We start from the raw sequence: 22324 nt of genomic DNA, 5'->3' as shown, positions 1-22324 counted from the left end.
CCCAGGACCCTGAGATCATGACCTGAGCCGAAGGCAGCGGCTTAACCCACTGAACCACCCAGGCGCCCCTTAATAGCATCTTTGTGCCATCCGCTCAGGGGCTGGCAGACAGGTGGAAAGAGGCAGCTTTGGGTCCCAGGGTGGGCGTTTCTTCTCTCCCCGACACTTGAGGTTAACAAAGTTACCCCTCCCCACCCCCGCCCGCCCCGCGCCTACTGTATCTTGTCCCTCTGACCCCAGAGAGGCTGGTTGCCTACAGGGGGTGATTTCTCGCTCGCCTTCCCCAAGCCTGGAGGCTGTCCCCGAGCTCAGGCATGTAGACCCAGCATGTCAGAGAGGCTTAAACTAGAAACGAATTGAAGGAATCTTGAGTCCAGCCTTGTCCCTGCCCTCATCCCTGCTCAGGTGGGGCAGCCTGACCCCAGGAGTCCCAGGGCCTCCACTTTCCATTCTCCGCTGTCCTCCCCGTCCTCAAAACAAGGCAGCTGCGACCAAAATGCAATGGGAACACCTAGGACTTTAATGGATACTTTGTAACCACTTCTCAGCTGAGGACCATTTTCCAAGGGGGTTCGAGCACATTTGAGCTGCGTCTGCGGCCGCCGCAGAATACCTTGAGGGACGAGCGTGGCTTGGGGGAGGGACAGGCAGGCCATCGGAGTGCTGCAGAATGCGAAGACTGGGCTGTTTGCGCTGGGCCAGCGCAGGCGGGGCTAGGCTTGGGGCTCGGGCACCATGTTCCACCATTTGAAGGCAAAGGGCACCCGGCGTATGTTGGCACAGGCGCAGAAGTCCCCGATTTCAGTCAGGTAGCAGTCGAAGTCATCGATAAAGGTGCACTGGAAGCCCAGGGGCTCTAGCCGCTGTCGGATCTTCTCTTCCAGGCAGCAGATGCCCTTGATCTGGGGCCCAAAAGGCTTGGGGATGCCCAGATTCTTGTCCATCACAATCATCTGCAGCTGTCAGAGAGAGGACGGGCCAGGTCAGGCCAGGGTGGGGTCAGAGCCGTGGAAGAAAGCCCCTCGGTGGTCAGGGTCGACCACACGCAGCAAACACAGGGCATCTTCTCGAGCTCTGCCCCTTGTGGACACCAGCTGACCTCAGCAAAATCCAACTCAGTTTTCCTCAACCTTCCTGCGTCCCTGACGTGTTTCAGCAAAACCAAAATCCTGTCAGGCCACCATCTGGCTCTGCAGACCTCCCTGGTTCCTTCCCCTACTGGGTTCCTCTTGCTCTGGACTGGAAGTTAACTTCGCACTAATCCAGGCACCTCTCCTGGAACACCTTCCCCCCCAGCTCTGGCAGCTGACTTGTGTCCATTTCTCTCTCTTTTTTTTTTTTTTTCCCCTCCCGCCCGCCCTCTTTTTTTTTTTTTTTTAAAGATTTTATTTATTTGACAGAGATCACAAGTAGGCAGAGAAGCAGGCAGAGAGAGAGGAGGAAGCAGGCTCCCTGCTGAGCAGAGAGCCCAATAATGGGGCTCGATCCCAGAACCCTGGGATCATGACCTGAGCCGAAGGCAGAGGCTTTAACCCACTGAGCCCCCCAGGCGCCCCCACTTCTCATTTCTTAATTCCAGCCTCTTTTCCTCAAACACACTTTCCCCCCACTCCTGCTCCCCACCCCTGCTCCCAGGGCCACGTCGAGACCGAGGGCTCCTGGGTCTTCTAGAATTAAAAGCTACCTCTGTGTGACTCATGAATGCAGGGCCTGTGTCCCTGGGACTCAAAAGAGGGTAAGCAGTGACCTCATCTGTGAGGTGGGCATGGCTACTGCTTGGCCTGGGACCCGCCAGTCTGCTCCCCAAGGCCGTGTTCCCTGAGCGGGGAGGGGAGGACTTCACCTCCCTTCCGCAGCTACTCCTCTGCCTGAGGCTCTCATCCAGCATCAGGGAGGTCAGGAGAGCAGCCAGAGTGAGCAGGGCAGCCCCCCACCCAGCCCAGCCCCCGCGTGCCTCACCAGGTTAGGGAAGTAGGGCCTTGCGAACAATTTCGCGGTCTGCTCGTTGGAGGGGACGTTGGTCAGCTGCTCCAAGCAGAAGAGCTGCGGGATGTCGATGATGTCCTTCTCCACCAGGCCCAGCTCCTTCTTCAGGAGGTCACGGTTCAGGTTAATGCACTTCTGTGGGGCAGGAAGGAGATGGGAGTTGGTGGGGAGTGGAGAAGCCCAGGGTCATGGCCTGAACGGCCCGCCCCCATTTTCATTCTGCGGGCAGGCATGCCCTCTCATAGAGGGCACACAGGTCCCTTTGGGGTTGGGGAAGCAGGGAGGGGAGGGCTTGGAGAAATGGCCAGGATCCCACAGCTGGCCTGATTCTACTGTAGCACGGGGCGTTCGTGTGGCCCTCAGTCCTGGCCAGAGTGGAGGAGCCGGGCTGGGCCAGGCCAAGGCCAGAGGAAGTCCACTGTGGGCACACTACTGCCTGCCTTAGGAAGGGATCTGAGCAGCTGCTCCCACACTTACAGCACGTTCTTGCCCTGACCACCTGTTTCCTGGGTCTTGATAATAAGGCTCATGACCTCCACCCCAGGACAGGAGTCACTGGAGCCAAGATGGTGTTTGACCCCATACCTGGCCAGTACCACCCTGTTGTCCCCGGAGACATTCCCTGTTCAGCAAAGGACAGCACCACTGCCCAGAATGCCCCTGGGTGGGCATACGCTGGGAGCCACCAGGCCCCAGGGGGTGAAGTGGTTTGTGCCATGTGACCTTGGACAGGTCCTTGCCCTTCTCCAGACTTGTGCTCCCCGCTGGAATCTGGATAAGCTCTTCCTGGGAACTCCTAGCCAGTGATTCACGCCGAGGCCTGAGGTGCTGAGTGGCCTAGAACACAGCCCATGGGCCACTCCCGGAAGCATGGAGAGGACCCTTGTCCAAGTCTCTGGAACTCAGAGCTTCCTAGGGGAGTTGGCGGGAGGGGGCATCCTCTATTTTCTGGTCAGACGCCAGGCGACTTGAGTGGCCCAGAGCCTGTCTTTGGGGGTCAGACTTGGAATCAGACCCGCTTCCCCCTACTCCTAGGCTTAGGTTCATACCTGGGCTTGAAGGCTTGGTACCCCCCCTATGCTTCAGGGGGTGATCAAGGATCATAGTCCCTTTAATGATGCTTGGGCTAAGTAGCTGCTCATTTAGGACCTTCTGAATTGTCCATGCCTCCCCCCACTTTTTGGAGATGGTCCCTCACGTTGTTGGCCCCTACCTCTACATAGTTGTTCTGCTTCCTCAGGTTTCCATCCATTAGAAGTTGGTTGATGGTGCTGGCCTCCCGCCCTGTAGGCAGAAGGCAGGCGCAGGGCAGGACTTGAGACCAGGGAGCGGGTCCTCCCAACATTGGGCCTCCTGGCCCGTGTATTGTTGCCCCTGGTGACCCTGACAGGTGACCTGGCCAGTCTCCAGAGACTACCTAGGTCACTTGTCACCTCCGGGAACTGAGGTCAGGGTCCTTCAAGCCCAGGGAGGACCTTTGCTGCCCCCCCCAGCCTCTCTGGCCCTGGTAGGAAGGAAGGCAGCTTGGAACAGGTGAGCGGGCAACTCCAGTGGGCACTCCCCTCTCCCCTGGGCGGCTCTGTAAACCATGTGACCCAGACCACCTGGCCCCTCCTACCTGGGGCCTTGACTAGATTATTTAACTGTGTGCCTCAGTTGCTTTGTCTTTAGGACAGGGATGGCCCGCTCAGACCCCAGCTAAGGTAACAGGGTCTTTGGCATGTGGGGTGTGAAATGTGGCTTGTGCTAAGTATCACCTTCTAGAAGAGCTCCTGGAACCCTGTGACTCACCAGGTCCAGCATGGGTCACAGGCTTCCCGGTGACCATGAAGCCGCACTTGGAGAAGCAAGGGGGCTAGAGCGCTTCCCAGCAACCCCTCCCTGGCTTCCCACAGACTTTCAAACAGGACAAGTGTGCCCCAGACACACCATCTCTGCCTGTCCTTGTAGGTTTTCCACAACATGCCCAGGGCACCCAGGAAGTCCCAAAGCTCAGGTACTTGACTCCATGTTCCCCAAGTAGGTAGATGTGAGTGTTGGTGACACCTGGCTTTGCCGCCTCATCTCCCCAAAGTCCCCTTCTCATACACTTGGCCATCTCCCCCCTCCGGGACCCCTAGCATCTCCAGAACAGCCCTGGAACAAGAAGGTCTTGGGTGCTACACATTAGGCTTTTGTGTTGCCCTGGGACCCTGCACCAGGAGGAACAATGGCCAACTGGCGCTCTAGAAGGGACATCCAGGAGGAGGAGCTGGTGTCTGCTCTGGTGCCGGGGGCTTTGCTCACCGTTAGAAAGGAGCTGGTCCTCCCGGACCTCTTCTAACAGAGTCATGTCTCCGTAGCCCTCCTTCTTTTTCTCCTCGAACAGTCTGTAGCAGGAGCTGGGGCTGGCCAGGAGCAGCCGGAAGCCCTGAGAAACAACTAGGGTCAGATGCTCGCTTTCCTTCCAGAAGCTTCTAAGGGGCTTTAAAAGGGAGGGGAGACCCCCCCCATCCGCCACCAACCTTGTCTCCCTCACTCTTGTCCCGTGTGGGGATAAAGCAGAGGAACTCATCCACGTGGCCAGCCATCAGCCAGTCCGAGAAGAGCTCCACCGGGGCCTGGACTCGCTGGGCGTAGAGGAAGTCCCGCAGAGCCTTCCCCATGTCTCGGCCCTCCTTGCTAAGGGAGACACGGGATGAGCAGCCCTTGAGCCAGCACGGTGTGGGTTGGCCAACTCAAGATCAGTCTCCCTTGAGCTAACTGGCTGTTCTAACCGCTGGGCTCAAGGGACTGGTCCATAAAGGACGGGCTGGCTAAGAACCACTTCCTCTGGCCCAACTCTGGATGGAGCCAAGGGATTCCAGCTAGATCGGCTCTGAACCCTGGGGCACAAGAAGCTCTTGGATTTAGGTGAACTAATTGAGCAGCCTTCCAAATCTGAAGCCAGGAGTCACCACTTGAAAGGATGAACAGTTCATCTGCTTTTTCTACCTATAGTCTTCTGTGACAGTCCAAGACTCAAAAGTCCCGTCTTGCCAACTTAAATAGTCCAGAACAGGGGCGCCTGGGTGGCTCACTGGGTTAAAGCCTCTGCTTTCAGCTCAGGTCATGATCCCAGGGTCCTGGGATTGAGCCCTGCATCGGGTTCTCTGCTCAGTGGGGAGCCTGCCCCCAACCCGCCTCTCTGGCTACTTGTGATCTCCAGCTGCCAAATAAATAAACAAAATCTTAAAAAAAAAAATCTAGTGCAGGTGACCTGCGGAATTATGCAGGAGTTGGGGAGGGGGGCGGTCCCTTCAGTTTGAAGGCAGCTGGTCCCCGCTGGCCCCCGCCTGGCCTCTTGCCTCACCTGGGGTAAAAGGAGCTGCCGATGAGGATCCTGCCTAGGGGGTACTCTTTGCCTTCCACCTTCACAGGTGGGGACACCATCAGGTTCCCAATGGAGTCCATGCTGGCCACCCTGTGGTCCTTGGTGCGTTGGATCAGGTAGCCAACCCCTGGGCTCTGGAAGGAGACCCAGTGGGGCAGGGCTGTTAGGAAGGATGGGCTTTAAGCCCCAGTCTTAGCCCTGATCCAGACCACCTGGTAGATCCCCACACCCCCTGCCCCCAGAGGCCACTGGGGCCCTCTCCCCCTTGGCACCCCATCCCTCCTGGGCAGCCGCGGGGCCTGACAGGTTGGATGGAGTTTCGATCAGCCAAACCGAGCCCCACACCAGGGAGTATTTCATGGGGAAGTCGTCCAGCGTGAGGACCCGAGGGGTGTCGAGGACCAAGGAAACCGTCTTGTGGGGAGCCTGGGTATAACAGAAGGCCATCTCGTCCTGGAGGGGATAGGAAAAGGAGTCGAGTCACCTGGCACCATCCATCACCTGCTCTCCTGCGTCTGGCTTGCCGGTCACACCTTGCACACAGACCACCTCCAAGGGGCAGCGGGGGGCTAGGCAACAGGAACCCCCTTCTGTCAACTCCTGCCCAGCCCTTGGAAATGCTCCGCTCAGGCATCCCCTTCTTTGGGGTTTTCCAGACCCATTCTCCTATGTGTCATGCTTAAAAGCTGGGTCACCGAGATCCTTCCTTCTCTTCCCTCCCGCACCCTGTCTGTGAGTGAGCCTTGGTTCACGGTGCAGGCGGACTGCTCTCCCGCACCATTTAGAGGAAGCCACTGTGCTTGCCGTGACCGCGGTCCTCCGCGGCCAGTGCACGTTCATCCTCGCCCCTGCCTAGGACCGGTTCTCTAGTTCTCAGCCGGAGGAACCTAAATCAGAACATTTACGTCTCACTTCACACCTTTCGACATCATCCCACCTTGTTGTGAGCTCGTTTCTCTCCCTTACCTTGGCTTAAAAGATCCCTAGTCTACAGTCTGGCTCTTTCCTCCCTCTGGCCTTCCTGCTCTAATCTGGCCACACCAGCCCTTCTGCTCTTCTGATGCTCCAAGGACACCCCCCATTAGGCTCTTCACATCAGCTGTGCCTCCCCCCAGAGAGCTTTAATGTCTAATGTAGCTCCAACCCCCCATCTCCAGATCTTTGTATGGCCAGCTCGGTTTCCTAATTTTGAAACTTTTCCTTACCACCCAAAACGGCCTCGTTTGGGCAAGAGACTCACTACAGCATCTCTCTGTCCCAGCACTTAGAGCCCCATGTCCTGCTAGCTAGCACAGGAGCATGACCCGTCCCATTATCCTGTGACTGTAGCATGTAGGTGGCCAGTGTGTGGTCTTTGGGGAGAGGAGAGCCCCAGATAGCAGGGTCCTGCCGGGTTGAGCTGGATGCTACAGGAGGAGCCCTGCCCCAGCAGCCAGGAGGCGAAGGTGCCAGACCGTTCGCACCTGGGCGCTCTGTGGTCTCGAACCCGCGCATTCTGGAACAGGAGGGGAAGCTGGACTCTAAGCTCTCTCTTAGTGGCTAGGACTTGGGCAAGCCCTTCCATCTGAGCCTCTACTGAAGTTCTAGAAACAGACACCTCTGGTTTGTCTGAGCTTTGCTGGGCAGGTTGAACAGACACGTGATGCTGGGCACATGCACCACCTGCAAGGCTTCTTGCCCCTCCCCCAACAGGTGGATTTCCCCAGGTGGGGCGTTACCTGGAGCCACCTGCCCAGGCGGTTGGGGTCCTCGTAGACAGATGCCACCTGGATGTTGCTCTTCTCGCTCAGCTCCATCACCGTGTTCACAAAGCCTTCGACCTGCAGCTCTCTGCCGCAGGAGAAGAGCCAGCCCTGGGGAGGCCAGCGGGGCTCCCTCCACCCCAGTCATGGCCTCACCCTTCCAGGGCCGGGGAGCACCTCCTTCCGGTCAGGAGAGCTCACGCCCCTAGCCCCGGGGTAGGCAGAGCTGCTGTGTCCCGCTTCTCGGAGCACAGGGCTGATACTTAGAGTGGGTCTCGCTCAGCAGCACTCAGCACACAGCAGAGTCGAGAACTGCCAAGGTCAGCCCCTGCTCTGCTTCCCTAGGACCCTGCTCTGTCCCCAGTCGGCAGTCACACCCCATGTGTGCCTTCCACCCCGCCCCAGGCTCTCCCACCTCAGCCTACCCAGAGGGGCTTTTTTTCTTCTAAGAAGCCAAGCAGCCAAGTGCCCCCCACCAGCCCTTAGGATGGCCAACAAGGTTGCCATATTGGTATGGTTGGCAGGGGACAGGGGCAGGTCTCTGGCCCTGGGGATCCTCGTGTTGTTGGGCATAATAGCAGGCTTATAGGACCACGATGGATGTCTGTTCCATGTTGGAGATAAACAGATGTGTTTGAGGCAGGTACTAAGACCACTCATGTTATACACAGATCCTCAGGAGTCGAATGCAAGCAAGGTCACACTATTGGGAAGTGTCAAAGTTAAGACAGGTCAGGTTAAGACAGAGTCAGGTTCCAGGTCCAAGACTCCCTTTGTTATTCTGGGCCCCTAAAGAACCTTATTTCTCCAGTCAACACAGAGAAGGCTGCAGCTAGCCGACCAGCCTGACAAAGTCTGGAACAGTCCAAGGATGTGTGCTGGTGGAAGGTGAAGCTGGGCCAAGCTGGGCCTGCATACCACCTCTATGGGGGAGTCCTAGGAGACCAGGCATTCAACAGATGGCTGAGTGAAGAGGAATCTTTAGATATAAAAGTCAAGGTCGACGGATCTGGTGTATGGATGATCTGTTCTTGCCAGTCCCTCAAGCTCTTTCCCTTCTTGTACTGAAACCTGGTATTCCTCTGGGGACCCTTCTCCCCGGAAGCCCTCCCATGGAAAGGCTATCTTTCTTCTATCTTTCTTTCTTCTATCTTTCTTCCCCCAGTGAACCTGGAAGAGGGTAGAGTTCCCCTTCTTGCACTACCTCCAAGATCCCCATCTGGCAGCCAGTTCCAAAACCTCCAGCTCTGGCTCCAACTCCCCCTTGCTGGGACCCCTGGTCCTCAGCTGCTGTCAACCCCATCTTTCCAGTTCTTGGCCTTTCTCATTTGGCTTCCTAATTTTCCCCTTGCCCCTTAGCTTGACAGAACCCCAACCCTGGTTAGTCCACTTCTACATTTCCTCTTCCCTTGAACTCAAGTTACCAGAAATAGTTGGAGAGAAAAGTCCCCGGGGACGAGCTGAACTTGTCCTTAGCATCAGACAGCTGTCCTTCTCACCCGTCCCTCACCCGCTTGCTCTGCTCTCCCTCCTGGAGCTGTGGTTGAGCAGTCCTCCCGCCTATCAACAGGACCTGTGCACGCAGCCTACCAGCTTGGCTCCTGGAGTGGCCTTTCCCCTCCTCGGATTTGACCTGCTCTGCTGGATCATTAAGTCAGCCTCATTCACAGCTTCCCACTTTAAAAAACGGCCTGCCCTTGGCCGCACACCCCCGTCTTGCTTCCCATCTCTGTAGAGTTTTGCAAAGTACTCCCCCTTCCTGTTTGTCCCTCTGTGCTTCCGAACCCACCAGGCAGGATTTCTCGCTGCACAGTGAGTGGCCTCCATCTTGCTAAACCCAATGGGCATTTCTTTCTCCTCTTGGTTTCACACAGCTGGCCCCTCACCTGTTCTCCTACCCTTAACCTCTGGGTCTCTACTCTCCTGGTTTATTAATCAAACCTCCTCTCTCTTCCCAGTTGCCTTGCTATGATCTTGTCCAGAGCTGAGTATTGGATCAACCCAGAGCTCACCGCTCAGTTACCTTTCCTGGGTTCATCACTCCTTAGAGGAGCATGGCTACGCCTGGGCTTTGAACGTGCTCCACCGGCCAGGGGCACCCAGCCTCATCTTGAGCTTCCCGACTGTCCATGGAGCTCCAGAAGTTAAGAGACCCAGTGGGTCCCCCCAGCTCTAAGTCTCTGGGACCAAAGCAATGACTTTATCCCAAGTCAGCAACGGCGCCCCCATTCACCTTGCTGCGGACCCCAGACCCAGGGAGAGTCTTGTCTCCTTATAGCTCATGCATCAGCTCCCTTGGCCCAGGGAACGCACCCCTGAACCTAACTGGGCTCCCACCCCGTCCTGTGCCGCTGCTACCTCCAGCTCGCGCCATTGCAACAGCTGAAGTGGGTCCTGCCTTCTGCTTGTGCCCCTGATTTTCCAAGTGGCCGGAGTGACGGGTTTTACCAGCCAGGGTCCTTTGTCCTCTCCTCCGTAAGTATTTGCCCACCTAGCTAGGACACCATGCCTGGCTTCCCTGCAGCTGGTGTGAGCATGAGCACATGAGCACATGAGAAGTAGTTCAGAGACTTCCAGACCTCGGTGGCGGCACAGGACAGCTCTGTCCGACTTTGACTCTCCTGCCTTCCTAGGGCCTGGGACATGGACATGCCTAGGCCCAGCATCCATCACAAAGATGGAGATGCCGCCCCAGGGAAGGTGTCAGCACAAGACTGAAAGGAGTCAGGGCTGCTCCGTGACTGAACAGTGCAGCCCTCCTACCTGTGGGAATCTAGGCGGGAAACCGGGTCTGTTCCAGCCCCCGAGGCCCTTCTGCGTTGGTCCTGCCCTCCTCCTCTTGGCTCCTACTCCTGCTTGCCCTTTCCTGGCTCTCTGGGCCTCCCAGGAGCATGGGCCAGTCCTTACCTTTCCATCCTTCACCCCGCTTTCCAGCACTGGCCGATACTTGAAGCCATGGTGTCATCCACCTCCCCACGAGAGCCGGGGAGGCAGGCTCACAGTCACGGCTCAGTCCCCGGCACTGTTCGTGTTTAAAAAGGACTCCCGCGAGGACTACCTTGGGGATAGGACTAGACAAGCTCAGGCAGGAGGAGCTCACTAGACATGGGGAGGAGTCTAGTGATCTTGACCCCCACCTCCTACCCTGCAGACGGACAGAATACCAGGAAGGACCTAGCACAGGTACCCGAGGGTCTCTTACCTGCACAGGTAGACCTCTAGAGGCATCTGGGTGCTGGGAGTAAAGACACAAGGGGCCACCCGGAACACCACCGTGTCTTTGTACGCTAGGGTCTCTGGAATTGACTGTAAAGTCACACCGGGTCCCGTTGGTGAGCTGGTTCCACGTTGCCCCTTCCCCCAGCCCCAGGCTTCCAGCTGTGCACCCCTGCCCACCTCTGGACCCTCCCCTGTCCTCTGCCAGCTATTCTCCCACAGGAGGCACAAGACCGAGACCGTAGCTCTGTCTGCACCAAGCCTGGTCTCCCCCCATTGCTGTGCCACATGAGAAAGGCTTCCTCCCCATGCGGCCCCTGGGAACATACCGGGTCTTGCGACTCTTCCAGCAGGGAGACAGAGTAGGAGACGAGGCCCGAGAAGCTGGCAGATGGGAACTCCACAGCCTCAACATAGAAGGTTTCCTTCAGGGGCTTCTCGAGGGGAGTGAGGCTGTAGGTGGACTGGCCAGGCCCCAGCAGTAACTCAAAGGTGCTCGAGCTATCTCCTGAGGACAGAAGGGACGGGCCAGCTGCTGACATAGCCGGGTGCCCATCTCCCCCTCGGACGGTCGGGGTGCCGGCTCATTCCTCCGGGCAGAAGCCAGGCCGGGAGCTTCGGCCAAGGAGGAACGAAGCTGGCTTTTCTGTCCGCGCGTTTCTGGTGTGTGGGGCTTAGGGGACAATCAAGTGTTTGTTCACGGACAAGGTCCAGAGCTCAGCAGCGCTGTTCAAAGACCTAGCACACGTATCATAAGGTCGGGGCTCGGATGAAGATGCCGGCCTTCGAGGCTCCGGGTCCGGGGTGAAGGCCAGAGGCAGCTGGCCCCATTCTCGGACCAGCTTTGGGGAGGAAATCCTAAAGAGCCTCGAAGGGGAGAAGCAGCCAAGGTGGGCTTGGCAGCCTCGTCTGAAACAGCAGACCCTCCTCGAGGAAGCCGAGGGAGGCTTCCGTGGGAACAGCCTGTTGGACAGGGCAGGCCTCAGGCCGTTTCCGGAGAAGCTCAGGAAAGTTCCTATCCGCTGTGCGGGTCCCAGCACTGTCAGGCTTCTTGGGGGTGTGAAACAGAAAACCACACACAGAACAGAGAAGTTGACCACACCCTGCGGTTATCTCTACTGAACTCCGTTCACTGTCCATTTGCAGAGATCGTCCTGACCTGAAGCCACCAAACTTCCCCACCTGACCTTCCTGCCACTCTCCTTGTCCTTCCGACCCATTCCCAGCATGGCCACCCTGCCCTGATGGCCTCTAGACTCCAACTTCAGGAAATCCCAGTCTCGGTTTCTCTGGGTCACCAAGAACCATCCGGGCACCACATGCCTCTGCACAGCGGGGGCCAGCTGCCTTGGCCTCGGACTCCACTGGGCCACAGATGGCTGCCGAGGTCACTGCCGTCCCCAGGACAGAGGCACGGCTCTGGTTCACTGACCTCTTACTCTGGGTGATGGCACTGTGGTGGCCTGCATGGTGACTGTGCCCCAGACACTAGCTATGGGGCACTCCGCAAGAAAGCCTTACAGGCCTGGGGTGCCAGCTGCGGGGGACCCCAGCTTCTGCTGGCCACATTTGGGACGGCTTCAGCTAGGACTGCCCCTGGGGACTCCTGCCTCTAGTTGGCCTGAAGGCTGCCCTTGCTGGCCTGGAGCCAGGCTTCAAAGGGGCACACCTGGACAAGGTGGAGCCTGCCACCAGGACCCCCAAAGCTGCCCAGCCCAGGGACACCGCCCTTCCAGCAGGCTGTGTAGGTTCACAGCTGGTATGCCTGGAGCATCGCCGGGTTCCTAGCTGCCACGACTAGACTGTGCTGGACACCACTTGGCGCCCCCAAGAACGTCCAGCAGTTTCAACTGCACAGGGCCCTCGGCTCCCCCATGGCCCCTGCACACGAAGGTGATGTTTCCTGGCGCTGGTGGGGCTCAAGAGGGGCCCAGGTCTGCCTGCTGCGGGCCCTTCCCAGTCACTTCAGTCCTTCTGTGGCTGGAGGGGGGGTGGGAGGTCTCTCTTCTAGCTGCTGGTCTTTAAGCATAGCTGACATTTGGTTGTGGCCGTCCTATAGGCCAGGAAGCGTGGCGGAAGCTCGCGGACTCCTATGCACCCTCCCCACCTTTGATGCAGGTGCTGTGACTGGCAGCCCCATTTTCTGGGTAAGGAGGGAGAAAAGTACCTGAGGTCCCAGACAGGCTCTTCCTGCCTGCATTCCTGTTCGCACTCAGCTCTTAGCTCGCCTACCCTTGAACTCAAGCCACTCCCCAGCCCCTGCTCGGTCCCTGGCTGTCCATCCCTAGCAAACTTGGAGAGCAGGGAGTGAACTTCCCCTTCTAGAGCTGGGACCCCAGAACCCAGTCAATATGGATGTGAGTCGTGCTTTCTCCCTACCTTCTAGGTACCATGAGAGTCTGTCCTCAATACTTCTAGCTCATGTCTTCATCCTTCAAGAATCCTAATCCCTTTGAAGGTCACGCTAGCAGATCACACCACCTGCCCCCGTCCTCACCGCGCCGTCCTCCATAGACTGTACTAGCCCTGGTCCGTCTTCCGCACGATTGTGGTCATGGCTGGTCACACCATAGCCCAGCCCAGCCCATCCAGTCCGCGCTGTTCCTTGACGTCATTGCCATGAGATAGCCCTGCACCACCTCAGACGTGCCTCCCCGTGCTCACCGCCCAGACGTCCCCTCCACACAGACCATCTGCATGTTCCTGCCTTTTTAGGTCACCTACACTCCCACCTCCATGATTCTTCACCCCAGCCCCCACCCTGCCAACTCCTCCCTCTCCCCACCCCTCCCCTCCCTTCCCATTCCAAGAACTACGCCTGCTCTCTTGCACACACACCCGGTCCGTTCCCACCCCGAGACCTCAACTCCGAGTAAGCCAAGTCTGCGGAGCACTTTCGTACCTGAGCAGCCAGAGGAACCACACCGCTGAGAGACCACACTTAGGAGGGGACCAAGCCTCAGAGCTGCCATCACCGCGGCTCAGGAACACTATTGTCACACTCCTGTCCGTTAGTGATCCCGTTTCCAGGGTCCTCCGAGGGGGATGTTCTCCTCCCTAGTTTCCTCCTCTGAGTTGCTCCCTCACCCCCACCCCTACTGGACCACACCCCCCCACAGATGTGCTGCGTTCATCTGCAGTCACTCCCCGCTCCCTCCCAGCCCCTAGTCACCACCTCCCCATGGTTCCCTTCATGGCACAGTCGGAACCACGTGCCTGTCCACGGTCTGTCCGCTTTGCTTCCAGCCCCACATTCTTACCAAATTCAAGAACGGCATGTTGAGAACTGCGACATTACCGCGGATTTGACTAGCCTAACAACGGCATCAGCCCCAGCCCATGGCGGCCCTCATGAAAGGCTTCCTTTCCTTGGTTTCTAGAACTTTCTCTGGCTTTCTATTTCTCTGGAAATCTCCCCTCAGACTCCTTTGCTAGATCTTACAAAAGCAGCATTCTCAAACTTTAGCCTGCTTCACAATCACCCGGAGGGCTCGTGAAAACACCGCGTGCTGTGTGTCCCCGCCCTGTATTTGTAGAACTTAAAAAATTTTTTTAGGTTTAAACTCTACCCTGGATGTGGAACTCGAACCCACAACCCTGCAATCAGGGGTCACATGATTCACTGACGGAGCCAGGACACCTGGTTGTCCTGGATTCCTAAGTTTTTCAGTTTTTAAGTAATCTCTGCACCCAGTGTGGGGCTCAAATTCATGACCCCGAGATCAAGAGACAGAGCCAGCCAGGAACCTTTAAGTTTTTGAGTAAAAAATCCCTGACAGTTGGACACGGGTGATGAAGTACACCTTTAGCAAGGTACACAAGTCATGGTCTCGGTTATCTGTCCACAGGGGGCCACACTGGGCCAGAGCATCCTCGTGGCCTGAAGCTGGCTTAGACCCAGCATACAAGTGGAAGCCCCTGAGCACAGGTCAGGAAGCAGTTGAGGCGTGCTCTCCAGGACTGGAGACCAGGGATGGTCGTTCTAGAGCAGAACCTTCCCTAGTCACCCAGCGGAAGCTGAACTTGACTTCTCAGAGAAGGGAGCCTACTGGCACATGCCTCCAGAAGCAACGTTAATGTCAGTTTGATGAATACAGAGGCACTGAATGCTGTCAGTTTAGTTACATCAAAAACTTGTTCGTTCAAGGACATTTTGCTGGACACGCCCAACTCTGCTTTCTGAACCAACAGTCCTTGGGCCTTTATCTATAGGATAGGAACGTGCACCTGCCTTCCAGGTTGGTAGGGCTACAGACGGGCAGGGTGCAGTGTGATGCCTGGACAGACATGCGGGCACAGCTGCCACGCAGCTCCTTGGCCTCCGAGTTCTGGAAACTCAATCTAGTGGGGCCTTGTAGAGGAGTGAAGACGGCCCCTCCCGGCAGGAGTAATTGGGAGAAGAGCTTAGCAGGACTGTACAAGGCAATAGCTTTCAGCCAGTATGCATTTCTTATATCCCAGCGGTGAAAACTTGCCAGACAGGCACTGCTGTCATCCCTGCTGGGGAAGTGGCTTGGAGGGACACTGACTCGCCCACACATATAGCCTGAGTAGATGGAGATGGCAGCCGGAGGGTCTCAGGGACACAAGTGTGGCCCCACCAGGCCCCGACCTGCAGCCCCAGGTCCCTGCAGGCCTCCAACAAGGTCCCTGCTGGGAACGACCTGGCCTCGGCTCCCCCCTGGAGCATTGGAAGAGAAGCCAGAGCTGGATGTGGTACAGTCAAGAAACTCACTTTGGGGCCGGTAGACTCTGGCCTTCTCTGCCTCTTCCTCGGAGGTGTGGAGAAGCAGTCGGTATTTCTTTAAAGCACAGCTGGGCCCTTGAACGTTCAGGGTCATCTGGGACAGACTCTGTATTTCTAGGCAAAAGGCAAGATAAAGCCAGCGCTGCGGGGGTGGAGGGAGGAGGGGAAGGCGCTGTCGGGCCAGGGCTGGGGCTTCTATATCAGGGTCCTGGGGATCCTCCGCCTCCTGCTCTCGCCCAGCCCTGCAACAGGTCTCTGCTCCCTGCTTCCCCACATGGCCGCAGGCAACTTGTCATCCTGGGGTCTGCTGGGAGTTAGGATGGCCGTGACCCCAGCTGGGGCCAGTACACAGTCCCTACAAACTGAGAACAGGGCCTGGCACGGTCCGCTCAAGGAGGGTCCCCCGCCAGCCTGGGTGTGAACCAGGGCATCCCTTTATACTGCTAAGACCCAGAACCTTGGTGCCAACCACAAGTGAGGACCAGATCCAAGACTGCTCTTGCCTAAGACAGTCGGGGCTCCTGGCCCAGGTCCCAGGAGTGTTTTTAGGAAGATGCTTGCAGCCCTCAGTTTGGCCTTCTCATCTAATTTGTGAAGCCAGCTAGATCATCCCCATTTTACAGATGGGAAAACGAGACCAGGGAAGTTAACATGCTCAAGTCCATAGCCGGGAGATAAGGTTGGTCCACCAACACCAGGACCCATGCTGCCCCCAAGCCAGAGCCATGTGGACTCTTTCTTCCTAGTGATAAGCTTCAAGCCTCTGACAAGAGGCTTTAGGCTCAGAGTGGGGACACCTCGGCCTGGCATCCATGTTTGCTGGGGGTGTGGCAGCAAAGCCCCAGGGACAGGTGGGTCCCAGGGAGAAAAGCGGCAGCAGTCCCAGGACAGCAGGCAGTCCTCACCTTCTGGAAGGAACACCTTGGTGGTCTTCTTGTCTACGATCTGGCCCTTGTCGGCAGGGCTACAGTTCACAAGCAGGATGGCACCCCAGCCGCTGGGACCCCAGACCCAGTTTTTCTGCAAAGACGACAGGAATGTGGACTCAGGAAGAAGCCAGGGAAATCCTGCTTTCCAGATGCTACCCCACAGCAGGAGTGGACCGGAGGCTTTACAGGGGGACTAGGGCCTCTTGGGGAACTCAGGCACTTAGAAGCAGGCAACATCAGGGGAGTGGGTGGAGAGGCAGAGAGGAAGCTGGGTGCGGGCCACGGCTCCCCGCCTGATTTCAGTGCTGAGCCGCCCGGATGGAGGCAAAGGGGAGGAGGCCGGTCCCACTCTGGGGGCCTGTTCTGGTTGACCGTACAACCAAGCTAGGATGGGGACTTAGCGTCACCAGACATTCTAGCCTTTTTTTTTTTTGGAAGAGCTAGACATGTACTTCTGTTTTGTTTTTAAAGATTTTATTTGACAGAGAGGGCTCGAGCACAAGCAGGAGTGGCAGGCAGAGTGAGAGGGAGAAGCAGGTTCCCTGCTGCGCCAGGAGCCCCCTGCGGGGCTTGATCCCGGGACCCTGGGATCATGACCCGAGCTGAAGGCAGACACTTAACTGACTGAGCCCCGCAGGCGCCCTGGACTTCATCAGCTCGGATTGTGTTGGAGCCATTGGACTTCGAAGACACTGTATGATCTAGACAGTCTGTGGGCCCATGCCCTTCCCCGGGCCACCTCACCTTAGCCTGCTTGTCACTGGTCATCTGGACCTGCCCAGTACGGTAGACATCCACGTCCAGGGAGACCACTGAAACAAGAGAGAACGTTTCCACCACCCAGATCTGCTGCACGGAGCTTCGGAGTGCCAGGTAATCCCAGCAGTGCCCAAAGCTGGGATCAGGGATGCCCAGCCTTTCAGGCATGCTGTCAGCTTAGAAGAAAGCTCCTCGGAGGCCGACTGCTTCTCTGAACTAGCCTGGAGAGGACCGAGTACCCGCATGTCTCCCCCAGCCCCCTGGGAAGTCACAAAACCAGCCGCGGTGGTCCTGTCCTGATCCATCTCGTGCCTCTTGGACTACCCAGGCGACGCCCCCCCAGGAGGAACAACGTTCCTAGCGCTCTGGAAAGCTCCTGGTGCTCTAAGACTTAGGAAGGGCCGATCCACAGCAACTCCAAGCCTCTGAGAGCAGAGGGATCCAGGCTGGGCTTGAGTAGCATCACCGAGGCTCCTCCTACAGTCTCCACACTCCACCTTCCACTCCTCCCCACCGCACGCTGACCACCGTGCGGCTTTGCCCTGGCTTTATTTTCGTTCATAGAGCGGATCACCTGATGTGCTCTACCCCAGCTGGAATGCCAGGGCCAGGAGAACAGACCACAGTCGCCGCGTGTACTTAGCCCCTGGTACAGGGATGCTCAGGGACCAGATCCCTGCTAGGAACCAGGTACAGTTCTGGGTCCTAGGGACATGGCAGCGTGCGAGACAGGCTCGGTCTTCTTCAATCTCGGGGATGGGAGTGTGAGTACACACACACACACACACAGACACAACAGCGGTAAGGGGTCAAGAAATGAGCAAAACGCACGTTATGTTTGATGGCAAAGTGTTGTGGAAACAAGGAGGGGATTGGGGGGGTCGTTTTAGACAATCCAAAGTCTTCTAAAGAGTTGAAATATAAACAGAGGCCAGAAAGAGGCAAAAAAAAAAAAAAAGGTATTATTTTTGGTAAAAGCAACTAGAACAGGAAGTGCGAAGTGGTAAGGTCAAGGGCCCAGAGCAGAATGAGCATGGAGAAGAGAAACAGGCCACGGGGCAGAGGTAGACACCCAGCTCATGTAGCTTTTGTGAATAAAAGGGATGTCAGCTTTAGTCCGACTATGCAGAAGCACCAGAAGGCTCTGATCTGAGGAGACATTATCAGATAGCCTTCTGAAGACACGCTGCTCTGGGAGCCAGGTCAGGAGTGGACAGTAGAACAGGAAGGACAGGGTTCCCACCTGGGGAATCTGTGCAGTGACCCAGGTAGGAGAGGATGGAGGCTCAGATCAGCCGAGAGCAGCCAAGGTGGCTCGTGGCTGATTCCAGCGAACTCTGAGGAATGAGCAACAAGACATAAGGACCGACAGGGGTGGAGGGAGAGGGAAGAGTAACCCCCAGGGTTTAGGCCTGACCGGCTAGAAGGGTGGACCACAGTCCACGGTGATGGGAAGACCACCGGGAAGGTAGGTGCTGGAGGAAAAGGAAACCGATCTGGGTCCTCCTACTCTGCTGCCATCTTCCCGGAAGTAGAACCAGTTCCATTCGGGATATAGTAAAGATGGAGACGTTGGTTAGACATCCAAGAAGTTATGCTGGGTCAGCGGATACCCGCGTCAAGTTTGTGGGAGATGTCTGGCTGGAAAAGCTTGGGGGATCTGCTTCAAAAAGTTGGAAGATGACCCAGAATCAGGTTTAAGAGAACAGAGGCTCTCTCTTGTTCCTTAAGACAGTAGACAGCATAGTTTGCTCCTACTAAAGGAATAGAGGTTCCGGCTTGTTCTGGAATGATCCAGAAAAGGAGTGAGGAGAGGAGTAGAGGCTTCCTCCATCGTTAAGTTGAGGAAGGAAGGTTCTGAATCAGAGGGGAGAGGACTGGATGTGAGAAAGTGAACTTTGCACCAGACACACCACGGGTAACAACACAGGAGGCAGAATGCTGGTTCGGTTGAGGGTAGGCAGGCCAGACAGTAGAAGCTCAGGGAATTTCCCATGCCTGTGCTCAGGGAATGAGGTCAGCGGGGAGTGAGCGTGGCTGGAAGGGACTGTGTGAATGGGCATGTTGGGATGGCCCATGGGAATGGGTCCACCCAGGACCCACAGGAGGGGTCTTATTGCCAGGAGAGCCCCTCCCCACCCCCCAGGGTACTCACCAATGCCGGTAAGGCAGAGCACAGCCGTGGCCACAGGGACATCCTCATCAGACAGATAGTATGAGACGGAAACCTGTGGAGACAGCACCCAGCACCCATGGAGGGGATGGCGGTGGGGGGGGGATGGGGGAGCAGGAACGGGACCTTGGGCTAAGCACCCACAGCCAGCCATTGGACTTCAGCCTCAGTTACAGCTTCTGAGCTTCTGCTGTCGGCCAGGGGGCTGGGGGGCAGGGTCCTGCACGTGCTGGCTGGCTCCGGGGCGGAGAGCACTTCTCGGGTCCTCTGGGCTCAGCCAGAATGCGTCACAGCTGTGAGTTTTCCCTGGGAGCTGCGTCGTGCTTCAGTGTGCCCTGTGCCTCCTAGGGAGGGGCTGCTCTGGGCAGAGGGCAACAGCGGACGTGTACTGCCCATCGGTTTCCTGCCAGTCACCAGCAGACCGTTCCAGCAAGTTTTGCCGGCCGAGTGCCCTGGTCCTGAACGGGCCTTCATGTTCTCACTTCCACTTCACAGTGGAGTCAGCTGGACAGCTGAGCCGCAGAAGCTGGGGCTCCCCCGGGGTCTGACTTAATTGGCAGAGGGTGTGGTCTGGGAGGTGAGTGTTAAGAGTCCCAGATGGTCCCAATGACCCTGTAGGAGCCATCAGCGGCGGCCCTAGAATCCCCCCAACAGCAAACCCGGGAGCTGGCTTTGCAAGGAGATCACCCTCCTGCCACCAGCGGTGCCCCATTAGGGGGACAGCTTGCCCAGGAGAAAGAACATGGCCTTGGGCTCAAACCCTAGATCTGCCCCCACTAGAGTCATGTTTTTCAGGTTGAGAAAGGTCATCCTGTGCCTCAGTTTCCACGTATGGAAGATAGGGGTAGGGCTGACCTCTTGGAATAGAACCCCAGATACCCAGGACACAACATATACATTTACTACATGGTAGCTCCTCAGTTTCCTTAAGCTCTCCACACCCCGAAGACCAGCTTTAGCCAAACAAGGCCATCTGAGTTTTGCTGCTAAAACCTTTGAGCCAGATTTGCAAAGCAGCTTGTTGGGAAGCTGGCCCAGGATCGTGGTCAGCAGCATGGGGAGAGACAGACGTGCTGGAGCTGGAGCCGATCACGCCCTCCCTCCCAGCTTGTCTGCATCCTGGGGTCACCGAGTGCCCCCCTCACAATTCTGATGCAAGCACTGAATGGCAGGCAAAACAGCTGCATGGTTCACAGACTTGGGGCCCCAGGGAAACACCAGCTCCCAGGAGGGAGCCCCTAGGGGTTGGGTTGACCTCTCCCCCAGCTAGGGGGTTCTCCCTCACCTCCACGCCCAGGCTTACCTTGTCACCGTCGATGGCAGAGCTGGGGGCGGTCATCTTCACCAGCACGTCTATGGGATGTGACAGAGGCCACCGGGTTGGGGCAGCCTCCTCTCCACTCCCTGCCTGGACTGTGTTGGGGACATCCACCAAGACCCCCGGAGAGCCACTGACCGTGAACGACTTGCACTTCTCCGGGGCACACCTGATTGGCCCAGCAAGGAGACAGATCTTAGGGCATAGGGGTCTCCATCCATAGACCACAGGGCAGGTGGCTTGGTGGGGCATGGGCCCTGACCATGGCTCCCCTTGGGGTGTTGAGCCAGAGGCCAGCTGGCCAGGACAGGTTTGTGGACCTCCATCCTCAGCCTGTTCCTGCCTTCACCCACTCCAAGGAGCCCGTGTCCTTCACCCACCAGCTCTAGTCCAGACTCAGCCTCCCAGTGAGTCTCCAGAAATTACCAAAGCTACAACTTATTTGTAAGCCCGTGGAGGGAGGAGCCGTTTGTATGACCCAGAAGGGATCCCCATGGGGGAGAAACAGGACCCGAGCCTCGGGAGGTCCACGTGGTGGCTCTGGGGAAGACTCAGCCTCCAGAACAAGTTCCCCCCCTCCCCCTCCACTAAGGCTCCAATTTACAGGAGCACCCCCCCACCTTAATTAATCTTCATGGCCTCCTGGAGAGCCAACCTCACCCCTGCTTCACCAGTAAGGGCACAGGATCGGCAAGGCATTGTTTCTCTAAGGTCCCACAGCCCATACGGGGCTGAGGCAGGATTTAGGTCAGAATCCTGCAGCATCAGGATCACAAGGTCCATAGAGACCCCAACCAGGCTCCTGGAGATGAGGCAGGAGCCAAAGGTGCAGAGAAGGGCAGTGACCCCCGCCTAGCCTAGGGGTACCCCCGTACATGAGGCAGGCACCTGCCCCCCCAGCCAGAGCCCCCAGCTCCTCACCCATTGATATCCAAGCAGATTTCCGTGCCCAGGACACACAGGGCATGCACCGGGCTGTCCAGAGACAAGCGGACGATGCTCTGGAAAGACATGGCGCGGCCCTCTAAGCCGTCAACCCTCAGACCTGCAAGACGACCCTGACTCAACACAGCAGCCTCACATAAACCCCAGGGCTCACCTGCGTCCTCCCCTCTTATGGGCTCAGAGCCTCCCCAGGCCACTCCCTTGTTAAGGAGGCTTCAGCAGCTGCCCAGGTGTGGCTGATTTTCTCCATTGAGACTTGCTGGGGTGGGGTGGGGTGGCATGGAGGAGCAGGTGGGGTCCAAGCCCCGTTGCTCCTAATCAATCAGGCAGCTAGTTCCTACAGATCCAGGGCCTCTGCTTAGGTCTCTGGCCTTGAACTAGGAGCAAGAGGGGCTCTGGGGAGCTAGGGCCGGGGGCAGGGGTGAGGGTAGGGGCAGGGGGCTGGGCAACCTGGCCATGACACCACAGGACTGACTCGGCTGCAAGCTGCTGTCAGGAGCAAATATCTACAGAGGGTACATGGAGTTTCACGCAGGAGGGCAGCGCGCAGCAGCATTGCCAGGCACCAGGACCTCAGCCCTTCCAGAAAATTCCCAAAGTGAGCCGGGCAAAGTAGCTGGATCAGTGGTCCTCGAAGCATGGTGGTTGCAGAAAGGATCAGGAGGCTTGTTAACATTATAGACTCCTGGGCCTGGCCGGTCTGGGGTGTGGTCCAGGTGGTGGGGTGCTTCTTGTCCTCAGGGGTGGCAACAACTCCCAGAGGGGGCGGGGCAAGTGTTGCTGGAATGAATGAGCCGAGGAGTCCCTGCTGAGCCCGGTTCAGCAGCTGCCTCCAATCGTCCCTGAGCTCACCGAGCGAAGGACGGAGGATGGCTCCCGCACCAGGGACCCGCCAGCTAACTCTAAAGCAGTGTTCATGACATGGTTTAAGTGAGGGTCTGTGGTTAAGTCTATCTGTTCTTGAACAGGTACCACGTTCACAGGGTCCCGAGTTCAAAGGGGAGCTTGCAACAAGTGTCCCTCCTGCTCTATCTCTCACCCATTCAGTTCCTTCTGGAGGCAGTCAGGGGCATGGGTTTCTTCTGTGTCTTTCCAAATAAATGTGATGCATGAGCAAGCAAACACCACGCTTATCCTCCTTATTTTTATGTAAGTGG

General features: G+C 57.4%; 1 protein-coding gene across 1 annotated transcript; it reads right to left on the bottom strand.

Annotated features, from left to right (window-relative positions):
• Positions 1–636: 636 nt before the first annotated feature.
• PADI6 (peptidyl arginine deiminase 6) lies at positions 637–21253 on the bottom strand. The gene is made up of 16 exons (XM_044236294.1): positions 21144–21253; positions 20208–20391; positions 18887–18959; positions 16717–16784; positions 15949–16063; positions 15032–15157; positions 10626–10804; positions 10283–10386; positions 7057–7168; positions 5684–5791; positions 5318–5472; positions 4491–4647; positions 4273–4396; positions 3200–3270; positions 1960–2121; positions 637–959 (listed from the first exon to the last, which is right to left on the bottom strand). Exons 1-16 carry the CDS (start codon positions 21233–21235, stop codon positions 714–716), a joined length of 2076 nt encoding a protein of 691 aa, XP_044092229.1. The 5' UTR covers positions 21236–21253; the 3' UTR covers positions 637–713.
• Between the last annotated feature and the right edge of the window lie 1071 nt (positions 21254–22324).

Source organism: Neovison vison, chromosome 2, assembly GCF_020171115.1.
Source record: "Neovison vison isolate M4711 chromosome 2, ASM_NN_V1, whole genome shotgun sequence".
Taxonomy (NCBI): Eukaryota; Metazoa; Chordata; class Mammalia; order Carnivora; family Mustelidae; genus Neogale; species Neogale vison.
Note: the sequence above shows the minus strand (reverse complement) of the source record. Positions and strands in the feature narration are given on the sequence as shown.